The sequence below is a fragment of the Aethalodelphis obliquidens genome, unplaced genomic scaffold (assembly GCF_003676395.1).
Source record: "Aethalodelphis obliquidens isolate GAN/ISIS:26980383/991018 unplaced genomic scaffold, ASM367639v1 scaffold14, whole genome shotgun sequence".
Taxonomy (NCBI): Eukaryota; Metazoa; Chordata; class Mammalia; order Artiodactyla; family Delphinidae; genus Aethalodelphis; species Aethalodelphis obliquidens.
In genome coordinates, this window is record NW_020837958.1 from 32014748 (window position 1) to 32027287 (window position 12540).

The 12540-nt window shown below is 43.6% G+C and overlaps 2 protein-coding genes across 26 annotated transcripts in view; one reads left to right on the top strand and one right to left on the bottom strand.

Moving 5' to 3' along the window:
* BTBD10 (BTB domain containing 10) overlaps positions 1–1228 on the top strand; it is a 72210-nt gene extending 70982 nt beyond the window's left edge. For 8 of the 10 annotated variants that reach the window (XM_027115336.1, XM_027115338.1, XM_027115339.1 and 5 more), the window contains one exon: positions 112–1222. In XM_027115336.1, the coding sequence (XP_026971137.1) occupies positions 112–422 (311 nt within the window). In that variant the 3' untranslated portion in view covers positions 423–1222. Of the gene's footprint in view, positions 1–111 lie in introns of all 10 variants that reach the window. The other 2 variants (XM_027115333.1, XM_027115334.1) reach the window with 2 other exon arrangements.
* Positions 1229–2033: 805 nt separating this feature from the next.
* Positions 2034–12540, bottom strand: part of BMAL1 (basic helix-loop-helix ARNT like 1) — a 104420-nt gene continuing 93913 nt past the window's right edge. For 10 of the 16 annotated variants that reach the window (XM_027115320.1, XM_027115315.1, XM_027115318.1 and 7 more), the window contains 5 exons: positions 12263–12351; positions 10607–10730; positions 7600–7693; positions 3460–3562; positions 2034–2707 (listed from right to left, as the gene is read on the bottom strand). In XM_027115320.1, the coding sequence (XP_026971121.1) occupies positions 2547–2707; positions 3460–3562; positions 7600–7693; positions 10607–10730; positions 12263–12351 (571 nt within the window). In that variant the 3' untranslated portion in view covers positions 2034–2546. Of the gene's footprint in view, positions 2708–3459; positions 3563–7493; positions 7694–10606; positions 10731–12262; positions 12352–12540 lie in introns of all 16 variants that reach the window. The other 6 variants (XM_027115324.1, XM_027115323.1, XM_027115326.1 and 3 more) reach the window with 3 other exon arrangements.

The following is a 12540-nucleotide window of genomic DNA, read 5'->3' on the forward strand; positions in this document are numbered from 1 at the left end:
CTACAGTAACCCTCTTTAGGTTAAATTGGGTGAGGAATGTGGGGACCCATGTGGGTGTGCATACATGTGTGTGTGCGTATCCTCAGTTTTTAAAACCTCCCTCTCCTTCAGGTTATCCAACCTACAAAGAAAAAGTAAAGAAAAGGCCTGGGGGCCGCCCAGAAGTGATTTACAACTATGTCCAAAGGCCCTTTATTCGAATGTCTTGGGAGAAGGAAGAAGGAAAGAGTCGGCATGTAGACTTTCAGTGCGTAAAGAGTAAATCTATCACCAACCTTGCAGCAGCTGCCGCAGACATTCCCCAGGACCAGCTGGTGGTCATGCACCCAACTCCTCAAGTGGATGAGCTGGATATTCTCCCTATCCATCCCCCTTCTAGCAACAATGACCTCGATCCTGACGCACAGAATCCGATGCTGTGATGGTGATGTTGCTTGAAACCATAGCATGCTACTCTTCGCAGTGACGCTGCACTCTCCTCATCCTGCACTGCAAGGCCACTCTCTGCACTGTGAGATGCACAGATGTTTAGGATATTGCAGTGTAGACTTTTTTAAAGACCAAAGGTAGCTGAATGGTTTTTTAAGTGAGTACAACTCTAGCATCTTGAGGTTCCAGTTATATAAATGTATTTGTTTACCGGTAGGTTTGTGGAATTGGTTCTTTGTATGGGGGACAGTCCTTTTTCACACATCTAGATCTTTTCAGAAGTGGTGGAAATTGGCAGCTGGGGTACTTTCAGTCTAGGTTGATATTCATCACACCCCAGATAAAATGTAGAATATTACATAGTTGCACTTTATATATGGTGGTTAAGTGGAACTGTCCAAGCCATTTTTATAGTTGTGATGCACAATATAATTTAAATAAGTGCTTCTACCAGAGTATTCTTTCAGTGAAATGTGTATAGTTTGCTGCCCATGATGAGCAAAAAATGAGTATCATTGGGCTTATTTGAATGATTAGGATGAGATTCAATGCCCATATCAGTTATCTCCAGTGCCGTTTTCATCCTTTTCAAGTGAGTCACATGCAGGGAGTGTGAACATCAGGTGGTTTATTATCCAGTCTGCCTTACCCTTAATCTGTTCACAGATATTTATTTACTAATGATTTTTTTTGAGTTATGGGATAGGAAGATGAAGTGTTTGCTCTTCATTTACTAAATGATTGTAAACTCGTTTTTCATCAAAATAAAATTCCATTGTTTTAATGTTTCTGATCTTTATAACCACCTTGACCAGATTTTCCATCTCATAATTAGCAGATATCCTGTCTTGTTGGTGTCAGTATAACTAGAAACCAGGTAGCTCAAGGAACTCCAGTTTGGTATATGTGTGATGAGGCACTTATATTCCCCACTAATTATAAAATATAAATCCAAAACATTGTTAGAGCTGAAAAGGGAATATTTTCATTTTCTAGCCCAACCGATAAGAAGGATGAAATACCTTTACTAGGTCCTACAGTAACCTTTACTAGGTCCTACAGTAACCTTAAGTAAGTTTCAGAGCCAAATTCTGACACCGGTTCAGTGTTTTCTCCATTATACTGTGATGTTCTGCCTAGCAAATTTTTCATGAAAATGTTTTTGTTTTGTTTTGTTAATATTCTGTGGCCCAATTCATGAAGAAATCAGAAGTATTTAGGTGCTTTGGGTCCAGGGTCACTTACTGTTTGAAGCCATACAGCTGTGAGTAGTAGAGGAGTTGTACATTAGAGAAGCCAGTCTGTTCTATCTAATCTTGATTTTGTAAAATTTCAGAGGATTTGCAGTTTGTGTTTAAGCAGTAACATCTTTCTTTGCTCTCACAGAAACTGAAATTACAGTATAGCAAAAATACAGTACAGCTAAACTAGTAACAGGGAAATTATGTATGCCCTAGAATTGTTATGAAGGCCAGAAAAGCACTGTAAATGCTTTTGGTGTGGCTCATCCTTAAACACACACCCACCATGGAAAATTGATGATCCAGCCCTGTGGCATTTTTTTCCCTGTAGGATTTTTCTAATTATTTGAAATGTGAACAATATTTATAGAACAAGGGAAACATTTATTAAAAATATTTAACTAATACATTATACTTTAACCCATATTTATAGTAAAGGATTCTTACAAGGAAGAATAAACGGTTTTATGATACAATTAGTATAAGAAATATCCACGTGGGGAACTTCTTTGTAGTGTAAAAACACCATACATCTGAAATGACCATCTGCATATAAAAGCTACCAATGATGCTTCTGTGCACAATGATTGATTAAAAAATTCAACACAAACAGAATCCAAAATATACAATTAATGCAAGCTATCCACAGCTAGCCCAATAATCATCAATGATGAGGAAACACTGGAGCAGGCTTAGTTCCACTTTGTCTGAAGTTACACATAGTAAGATTGACTTGTATCAATGGCTCTGAGATGGCTTTTATGAAGACAGTACATAAAAGCTGTTCTCTCCTTATCCGGTAAGCTTCACAGACTGTATAACTCCATCAGTAATGCACTTTGATACTGTAGCTGTCGCCAAAGCAACATGTAGTGTTTACAGCGGCCATGGCAAGTCGCTAAAGTCAACAGGACCACCGAGCCCAGCATCTGCTTCCAAGAGGCTCATTATGACAGCCATTGCTGCTTCATCATTACTGGGACTGCTTGAGCCTTGATCATTGTCTATCATATCTATGCCTATGTGAGGGTTCTCACCTGTGCAAAGAGATGAAGACTGGTCAGTGATAATACCAAAGCATGTTTAACTTTAGTAAGCGGTTCCTAAGCACACTTTTAATAAGAACGTTATACCTAACAGTAGGGTGAGAAGGATGAGAGAGGCTGCTTTTTTGGGGGGGGTGGGTTGCCATATTTCTTTTTAACGTTGGTGTTTTTCAGAGGGAAGACCCAACTTTTTAAGAAGAAAGTACTTAAAATTCAATGAAGAGTATCAAGTATGAGTTGACCTCATTTTAATATTCTGATATAACCAGTTATAAGGAGAGAATTATTACAGAAGGAACAAAATAGGAAGATAGAGATTAGGGGAAAAAAGATCTAGAAAGCTAAGTAGAGAAAAAGATGGGTGGGGTGGGAGAAGCAAACTCTTCATTGGCTTAATGACTTTTAATACCCTCTGAAATGCTTACTGATGACCCTTTTAGGCTTTATCTGAACCTGCATGGTTCTCCCTCCGAAGAGATTATGTTCCACACATTGGGAGAAAGCCCATGTCCAGGGCGCTGTAGCCTCTTGAGTTCGAGGGACAGACCTGGACCCCAGCGAGAATCCAACCATTAAACTCAACTTTGAAGTAAAGATTTAAACAAATTTTAAACCTTTACTTTGTTCTTATCAAGTTTACCTAGAACTGGTTTGTTTTTCCAGTTCAGTTCTTAAAACTGACTTTATGCCACATGTTTTTTTGCAAGCTCTTTGCATTGGAAGTGAATAATAATGCTACTTACCAAGAATAGAAGAGCTATCAGAATATGGATAACCTGGGTTCTCCTGAGCCTGCCCTGGTAGTAGGCCACTGGAAGGAATGTCTGGAGTCCCTCCATTTAAAATCTACAAACAAAAGTAAAGTTTTGTCATCAGCAGCAGTTTCAATCAGTATTTTATGCAGTGTCACCAAGAAAATGAAGCATGTTGAAAAGAGGAAGGTGGGGAGAAAAAGCTTCAAATGGCTTCAGTTTCTTATCGGATGATTTCACAGCAGAGACTCTTAGGAATGGTCACAGTAAGGAAAAAACCTCTCCCCCAGACTAGTCTTCTCTTTATTGGATTCAGCCCACACAGGCAATTTAAAGGCTGAATAAAATCCCTAGAGCATTCACATGTTTAAGGCCAAGGACTAAACCTCAGGGAGCCCAGCTGGGCAGGTCCCCTGTAAGGGAGGAAAACTTCTTACAGCAACAGATGTTGCTGAAGAAGAAAGGGCTGTTACACTGTGAAGAGACACAGCTCTGAGGAGTCGCAAATGAACAACAAAACACTAGAATAAATCATCACTATAGTTATACCACAGATGCCAACATTAGTAACCACCGGTTTAAGTTCTTAAGAGAGGCTACTGAGAAGTATTATTACCACTCCTCAGTAGCAGAACTCTGTCTCCCCCAACTCCCCACCCCCCATGACTGAGTCTCATAGAAAAGCACCTTTGAGAAGTATTTGGATGTAGGTGCGGAAACAGTTTGGTAGAAGCTGGGATTTCAGGAGAGGCAGTGATTTCAGGCCTTGCCAGTAGATGGCATTACAACCTTATCTCCGCAATTCAACTTTTTGAAGAGACTCTCAAAAAGACTTTACACTCTAAGAATTATTGAGGACTCCAAAGAGCTTTTGTTTATACAGGCTATATTTGTCAATACTTACTATATGTGAAGTTAAAGCTAATACATTAAAAAATATAATAAAACTATTACACATTAACATGAATAGCATTTTAATGAAAAAGAACTATTTTCAAAAATAACGAAAAGTTAGAAGTGTCATTTTACATTTTTTGCAAATCGAATGTCTGGCTTAACAATTTAACTAGATTCTCATTTGCTTCTCCATTCAGTTTGTTTAGGTATGTTGTTTGAAATACATATCTGAAGGAACTCTGGCCTCTCATAGATAGGCAGTTAGAAAAGGGAGGTATATTTTAACAGCCTTTTCAAATAATCGTGGTATTCTTTGATATTACATCAAAACTCAGCAAGCTGAAGTTTCTTAAAGATTAGTTGCAATGTGGAGTTTGAAACCATATCAATGAAATTTTGATACTCTTATGTTGAAATCCATTGGTGTATCTAGGCAATTAGGATGGATCTTTTTTACCTTTGCATGATTTTGAAATATCTTACATCAGTCATTTGGAAAATACTGGTTCACTGAGTTACGTGGATCTTCCAAATGTGGACACACTTCATTGTACAACATCAAAACATCACCACTGTTAATATTACCTACATCAGAAATATCTTAAGTTTTGGGAAGCAGTCAAGCTCAAAGTAGCAGACACAAGTTTTCCCCAAAATTCTAATTTTTGCCTGAAAGCTAAAATTTTATCACTGTCAGTTGTTTTCTTTGAAGTCGCAGGTTCATTCATTTTCAAGAAAATGTACACTAAATACCCAAGTCTGAAAAACCATAGTTTGCGACAGTAAAAATGGTTTCCTATGAAAAAGGTGATTGGGTTCGGTTTATAACAAACAGTCGCACAAGTGCTTTTCCTTGAGACAACATCCTACTTTGTGTGCAGCACAAGTGCTTTATGCACACTTCCCATTTTGTAACAGTTTTAAAAAGATTTACTCAAGGATTTTATAAAATTATTTCACTGCTTTATTAAGGACATTCTTAAATGAAGCTGGCTTTTAAATTTATTATTTTATTGTGAGTATATGGTGGTGAAATACACTGTCAGTACATTCTGGTGCCACAGGCTTGATTTTTGTAAAAGCACCAGCAGTCTTACCCAACATTGCTTTTTCACTATCAGTTCACATATCAACACAGTGAGAAAAAGCTGTTTAGCATTATTATGAAAATACATTTGACCATGCAGACCCCTGAAAAGATGCCCTCTCCCTAACCCCACCAAAAGACCACAGATGACATTTAGGGAACTGCTGCTTTATCTCACCCTGCCTTGGTACTTCTGGATGTCCAGAGTCTCCTGGAACCTATGAGGCTCACTAAGCCTCCTCTTTTTATTATATTTAGGCAGGCTAAATGGCTCATTTTTGGACCTGCCAATTTTGAAAGTGACTGGGAAGGGTTGGAAGCCTGCGGCCACCTTTACTTTTGTGGCTTTGGTACACTATTTAATGCTGTCATTTTTAACTCCATCTTGTTTAGATGCCTTTCTTATAAGGTCCTGCTGCTGATGACTCAGAATACATTCAGAATTTCTTCTCAGACCCACTTTCATAAGCCCAAAGAAAACATTTTTCAAAAATGCCTCAAAAATACTTGGGGCTTTGTGATGCAGAGTATACTTTTAGATCTCTGGCATTTGTTGGTGTGAAAAGAATCAGAAGTCAAGAGACCTGAATTTAGTTTGGGGCCATACTTACTAAATTCTGGGCTAGTCATGTAACATTTGGTAGCCTGGATTTTGTCACCTATGAGGTTGTGAGGATAGATGAGAGATTGTATATGGAAGTTCCCTGAGTAATATTTAAGCACTGAACTGGAGTGATGACCTTCCAAAATAGAGTAGGGGGATTCTTGGTACCAGGAAATCAAGTGCCTAAAAGTTGAACTGAGACACAAAGAAGGGGATACCGTGCTAGGGAGATGGTAGATCCAGTATGGAGGAAGGACCTAGCGGTGTAACAGAACAGAGCTAAGAGCTCAGCCTGCGAGCAGGGGGGAGGGGTGTACCCAGCCCAGACTTCATCTGTCAGTACTATCTTCTGAGTCATTACCGAAGGCCAGGCACTTTCACATATATACTTTCATAAGAGGACTTCATGTGCAAAGATGCTGGCTGCCCTAACCTATGTTAGCCGCATTATAGAGAAATCTAAGGCTTAAAAAATTGTATAGGGCCACATAGCCAGCACATGGCAAGGCTAGGCTTCAAACCCAGACCCATTAATTTATTGGCTTTCAAACCTTTTTGGGGGAAGCAAAACCTTTTTTCAAATAAACACTTTTACAGAAGAGTCATTTTTCAGAAGTAAAGCTTCCCTAGAAGCAGGAGTCTTCCTACCTTGTCTTCCTCATCACCTGCCCCTCGCCCCAATCCTACCTGGCAGCACCACAGCTCCTGGTAACCTGAGTCTCTGAGGAGCCCAGTTTTGGAAACCCATGTCCTGCTTTTGATACAGTTTGTGCCCTATGTAAATTACTCATATTCTTTCTCTGTGTACATGTCTTAGGAGATAGGGGAAGGAAGACTATGTCTCAAGATGCTGGCCTTTGCAGCAGCCTAACCTATGTTAACATCAGACACTATAGATTTATGATTTACAATCAACATTGGCCTAGGCTTGTAAATTCTCTCATCAGCACTAAAGATGAAAACAGATTATTGGTTTCTAAGACTATAATATAGTCTTCTGGCCAGTTCTTCATGAGGGCTGGCGACTGATAAACTACTTGTACTCAATGCTGTCCCATCGTAGGAAACCCAGGCAGATACCTAAGTATTCTGCAACTGCAAAGGCATGACTTGCCTTCCGAAGGACTGCTGGTGGTATCACTGTTTCCAGGACCTGCACTAGACACTAACAGTATTTTCTCCCTTGAAAACTCCTGGCAGAGAACTAGACAGTTTTAGGTACTCACTAACCCTTCCCTCACGGGAGCTCTTGAATTCCTCCCTCCATACAATGGACTGATAGCTCCCCAATCCTTAGAAAGATCTCTTTCTGCCTTCCCCCACTCACATGGGATAAATCCTCTAACAATGTCAGCAAGGCTCCCTAGCTCCACTGGTATGCTTTGTACCTCACCTAACACAGATGCATTTACTTCAAGGAGGAAAAAAGGGCCCTACCTGTTTCAGCAACCACAGTTATATACTCCCACTTCCAGTATTTCAGAACTTGGGCAAGAGCTCTCTGGATGAAGAAGGGCCTTAGTCTAAGAGTCATCAGCCCTACCTTCTTGCCTCCTGGAGAAGAGGCATCAGGGGGAGGTGTACTTGTGATGTTCAGTGGGCTGGAGCCACAGCTGGAAGGCGATGACCCTCTTATCCTGTCAGAGAAAAGAGGAGTTAGTTACATTGCCTTTCCTTTTTTTCATTGGAGTGTGTGTGTTTTGTTGAGGGATGGGGGTGAGAAGAAGGATGAAGATCTAGAATAGGGATTGGCAAACTTTCTGTAAAGGGCTAGAGAGTGATTATTTTAGGCTCTGTAGGCCATGTGGTCTCTCACGACTGAACTCTGCCACTGTAGCCTGAAAGCAGCCATAGATGATATGCAAGTGAATGGATATAGCTGTGTTCCAATAAAACTTTATTTATAGGTGATAAGCTGGATATATCCCATAGGCACCTGATCTAGAACACAGATCCTGGAGGCAAGCTTCTCACTGACAAAGCCCTTGGATTAGGGTTTGGATTTCAGGTTTGTGAATTTCAAGTAGGTGGCCAGTTTCATTTGCTCACAGAATCCAGATCTCAGAGTTGGTGGCATTCTATCTTTGATACAGTGAACTAGAATCCACAGCAGATGACTTATTCTCTACCCTACAAACACTGCTTAGCTAGCGACTACTCAGGAAATGGAGGGTGCTGCAGTGGTTTCAGCCCCACCTAGAAAGTGGCCTCAAGTGAGCAGTCGCCATTGTCATCTTCTAAGGCAACAGGTGATGAAAATGGGTCCAAGCCTTCCTCAGCTAGCTTATTTCTCAGCATAGTAGGTTTACAGAGGGAAAGACTTAGAGCTGTAAATCCACATAAACTCTTGTCAAGCTGAAGGACCTCAGCAAAGGAAGCCATGACCTGGCACCGCAGCTAGAGTTTAGGGAAACTTGAATGGCAGCTGCGTGACCACCAGGCTCTTAGCACCTACATGGATGATTGCAGCTTCTGGGTCTCCCAGGGACCCCTCCACTGCCTGGCAGTCTTAGCTTTTGGCCTGTACTGCCTAATTCTGTAATTTGTGAGTAAACAAGCTCTCTCTCTCTTTCTCTCCTGGATCATAGGCTTCTGAAAGGCGGGATACAACTAAATACCAGGTGTTCTTCACCCACACAGATGACTACTAATTGCTTACTGAAAAATTGTTGAATGTCTCCCATTTTTCCCTACCTACATCTACGGAACCACTGTTTCCCCAGCTTCCCTATCTTAGAATTGCCTTTTCGTAGTTACTTATTTCATTTTCAATATCTAGTCCTTAAATTACTGATTTCTCTTTTGGACACTACTATCACTGTAAGGTCGGCCTCATTCCTGGTTTGTTAAGCATGCTTACCTTCATCTCTTCCTATTCCAATCCAACTTCCACGATGCTTATTTTTTTTGTTTTTTTGGGGTGTTTTTTGGCTGTGCCCCACGGCATGTGGCATCTTAGTTCCCCAACCAGCGATCGAACCCACACCCCCTGCACTGGAAGCGCGGAGTCATCACCATTGGACCACCAAGGAAGTTCCCAGCCTCCACGATGCTATTAACACACCACTTTGGACACCTGCTCAGCATCCTACAATGCACAGGGTCTTCCAATTTTCATCCAGTCTCAACTGTTCAACATCATTTCTTAGAACTCTTAGCAATCTCCCATCACAGCTCTGTGGTTCCTTTCTACAAAGAGGCTGCCAAGGTAGATGGCCTGCTTTTTGTGTCCTGAATACACCACTCACACGCCCATTCCAGCGTGTGCCTGTCTCTTCTAGAAGGAACACCCAACATTCATCATAAAACCCAGCTAAGGCCAAGTTCAAACCGTCCTCCCTTGCTTGCTTCAGCCCATGCACTCTCCGTTTTTTCTTTTATCATAAAGAAAACAGGCTTCGCAAAGATTGTAAGACCTTTGCGTTCAAGGACTGTCTTATACTGTCCTTGGATGGTCTCGAGCAAAGCACAGGGTATGCCGGGACTGATCAGCACCAGATTATCAGTGCACACTGCACCCACACCTTCCTGAAGTATCTTCAAACAGCCACATCCGTCATTCCTGAAGGGCTGGAACAGAACTGTGCTGTTCTGTTATCCCACTGGGATAAGAGCCCCACTGTGGCCAATTAGAAAACAAGGCCAGCCTCCAAGTCTCCTGAGAGAATCAATCCAGTGGCAGCAGGGATCCTATGATTATGTTCCATTAAGTTTGTATGCCTGAGGACCTGGTTACCACCCTCTCCATTGCCCAAATTCAAATGGACTTATAATTACTGCTTCCCTCTCAATGACTGTAAAGACTTAATTAACAATTTTTGAACACTCGCTACATGTCAGTTCTAGGAACTTTCCTGAGTTCTTTCACAATCCTAGGGCAATTTCAGGGAGATAGATATTGCCTCCCTTTTATGGCTGAAGTCAACAGAGTCCAATAAGTTAAATGAATCTCCTAAGCAGAGGCCTAGGACTCAACCCCGATAAACTGCTTCAGAGCTTCTTCTCTTTCATATGGAACAGGAGTTCCGCCCAAGGGAGCTTCTTTTACTAGCTGATTTGCTTGGTCTCTATTACTAACCCTAGGCAACTTTTTGACTGGAAGAAGCTAATGTTTTGTTAAGGCCCAGATCAAGGCAGTTCACAGCTCTGCTCCTGCAGTCCTGTAATGTTAGTGTTCATCTACCAACTGGGAAGCTCCTTGGGTCATATACAAAGTAATGAGAAAGTTGAGCCTCCCAGAGTTCCATTTAGCTCTGGCCTGTTTGGGTTTAGCTTCCTTATTTAAAGGCAGGATTTCTCAGTCTCGACACTACTGACATTTTGGACTGAAAAATTCTTCCTTAGGGGTCAGGGCTTGGGAGGGCTTCCTGTGACGGTAGATGTTTAGCAAGCAGCATCCCTGGTCTCTATCCACTGGATGTTTAGCAACAACCTCCCACTCAGTTGTGACAACCGAAAATGTCTCCAGACATCAACAAAACATCCCTTGGGGGGCAAAGTGCCCTGGGGTTGAGAACACTGGTTTAAGGGAACAACTAGGTGTTACTTGCCTGTGGATTTCCATGATTTCCTCAGCAATCATTCGACCTATTTTTCCTGCCCCAGCCCTGGTTCCCCCTGGAATCCCTGGAACAGTGGGGTGGGTCCTCTTTGGGCCACCTACAACAGAGGAATCTGAGAGTGGGAAAGGGGAAGAAAGCAGAGGGAGAAATGCTATTATGTGTTAAATTAAATCCACTTCATCCCATGATCCACTTGAAGTTCAAGCTTAGGGTTGTGCCCTGAGGGACATGAGAGCCACAGCTTGTCAGGAAAAGGCATTCCGGCAGGGAAAAGCTCAGGTTTCCTTCCAGGATCAGAGATGTTGATATTAAAGCTTCTAATTCCTCATGCACTCAACATATGCTGGCCGAAAGCCACTGGGCTGCACACCAGAATCACAGAGATAAGTCGGCATCCCTGCCCTCAAGGAGCTCACAGTCTAATGGGGAGACACACAAGATAAACAATGGCTAGAACAAACTGCGATAAGTTTTACAGGTCAGCAAGAAGCACCCAACTCATGCAGGGCCAGGTGCAACCTCCTGGAAGAAATGAACTCTGAGCTCAGTCTTGAGAGAGGAGCATAAAGTAGGTTGGCAGAGAGGTAAGGAGGGGAAAGCACTCCAGGCACAGCAACCAGTGTATGCAAGAGCACTGAGGCAGGACACAACTTGGGAGACTACGCCAAGAAACTCATTACAAATGAGGATGGAGGAGTGACAGATGAAACTGAGAGGCAGGTACCAGTCAGACCGTGAAGGGCCTTGGATGCCACACTAACAGATTTGAACAGTATCCACAGGGGATAAGGGGCACCGAAGTGCTTGACACAGAAAAACACAAGTTCACCGTGTGGAGAATGAACCGCAGTGGAGGACGCGGGCGCAGAGGAGGGCAGGGCGACTAGAGTTGGGCAGTTATCTGCAGGAAGCCAAGCAACAGATGGGGAGGGTGAGGTAGCAATAGTGGGGTTGGAGAGGTTTAAAGAGAAGGGACAGGAGTGTGTGTTTTGATATAATGGGAGAGGTAGGAGTCACGGTTTCTGGCTTAACCGACCAGACTGTGGGTGAGGGTGTGTGCAGAGAACCCATCTGGATGTGCGGAGTTACAGGTGCCTGTGGGACTCCAGGTGGCTTCGCCCAGGAGGCCGCCGGAAAGGCAGATCTGGAGCTCAGGAATGAAACCGGATGTAGGATTCATCGATGCAGAGGCAGGGGCTGAAGCCATGCAAGAAGAGGCCTGAGGAAGCAGGAGTCAGGTGCGGAGCGCAGCGGCCAAGGCCGAGCCGGGGGAGGGCCCCGCCGGGTACAGCACACCCCGGTGCTGACAGACACCCTCCTCCCACCACGGGATCCCGGCAGCCATCCCCGAGAGCACTTCACATCGCAGCCGCTGGGAAGCCAGGGGGAGGAGAGCACAGGCAGCAGGAGCTGCCCTGTCAAGGCTTCCGGGGTCCAGGCAGCCTCGGCAAAGGTACAAACAAGTTCCCGGCATTCCAGGCTCAACAAAGTAAGATGACAGCGTCCTCAGTGATCATCCCCGCGAGGCCTCCCTTGTTCCACAGAAGATGGTGGCCGGGGACCCCAAATACCAGGGGCTCAGGGATGGGGGCCACGAGCAGCTTCTCAGGGGCAAGCCCAGACGTCCCGGCGGCACATAGTTACCTTCTCCAGAGGGCAGCGTGCTGTCCATGCTGCGGGGGGATGCTGTGGGCTGAGGGAAGCTTGGGTCCCCGCCTTCCAGGACGTTGGCTCTGTGAACATCCCAGCAACAAGGAAACGTGAGTCAGGCCTGCTCAGAACTGTGCACCTTTCACCTTGGCCAAGGTGTACGGTGTCCACTCTGGACCTGGACAGGCCACGAAATGAAGTGTCTGAGCGGCTCACAGGTCTCTCACTGTCTGAGGACACGATGGACAGCACCCCGGCCTCTGGCCTCCCTG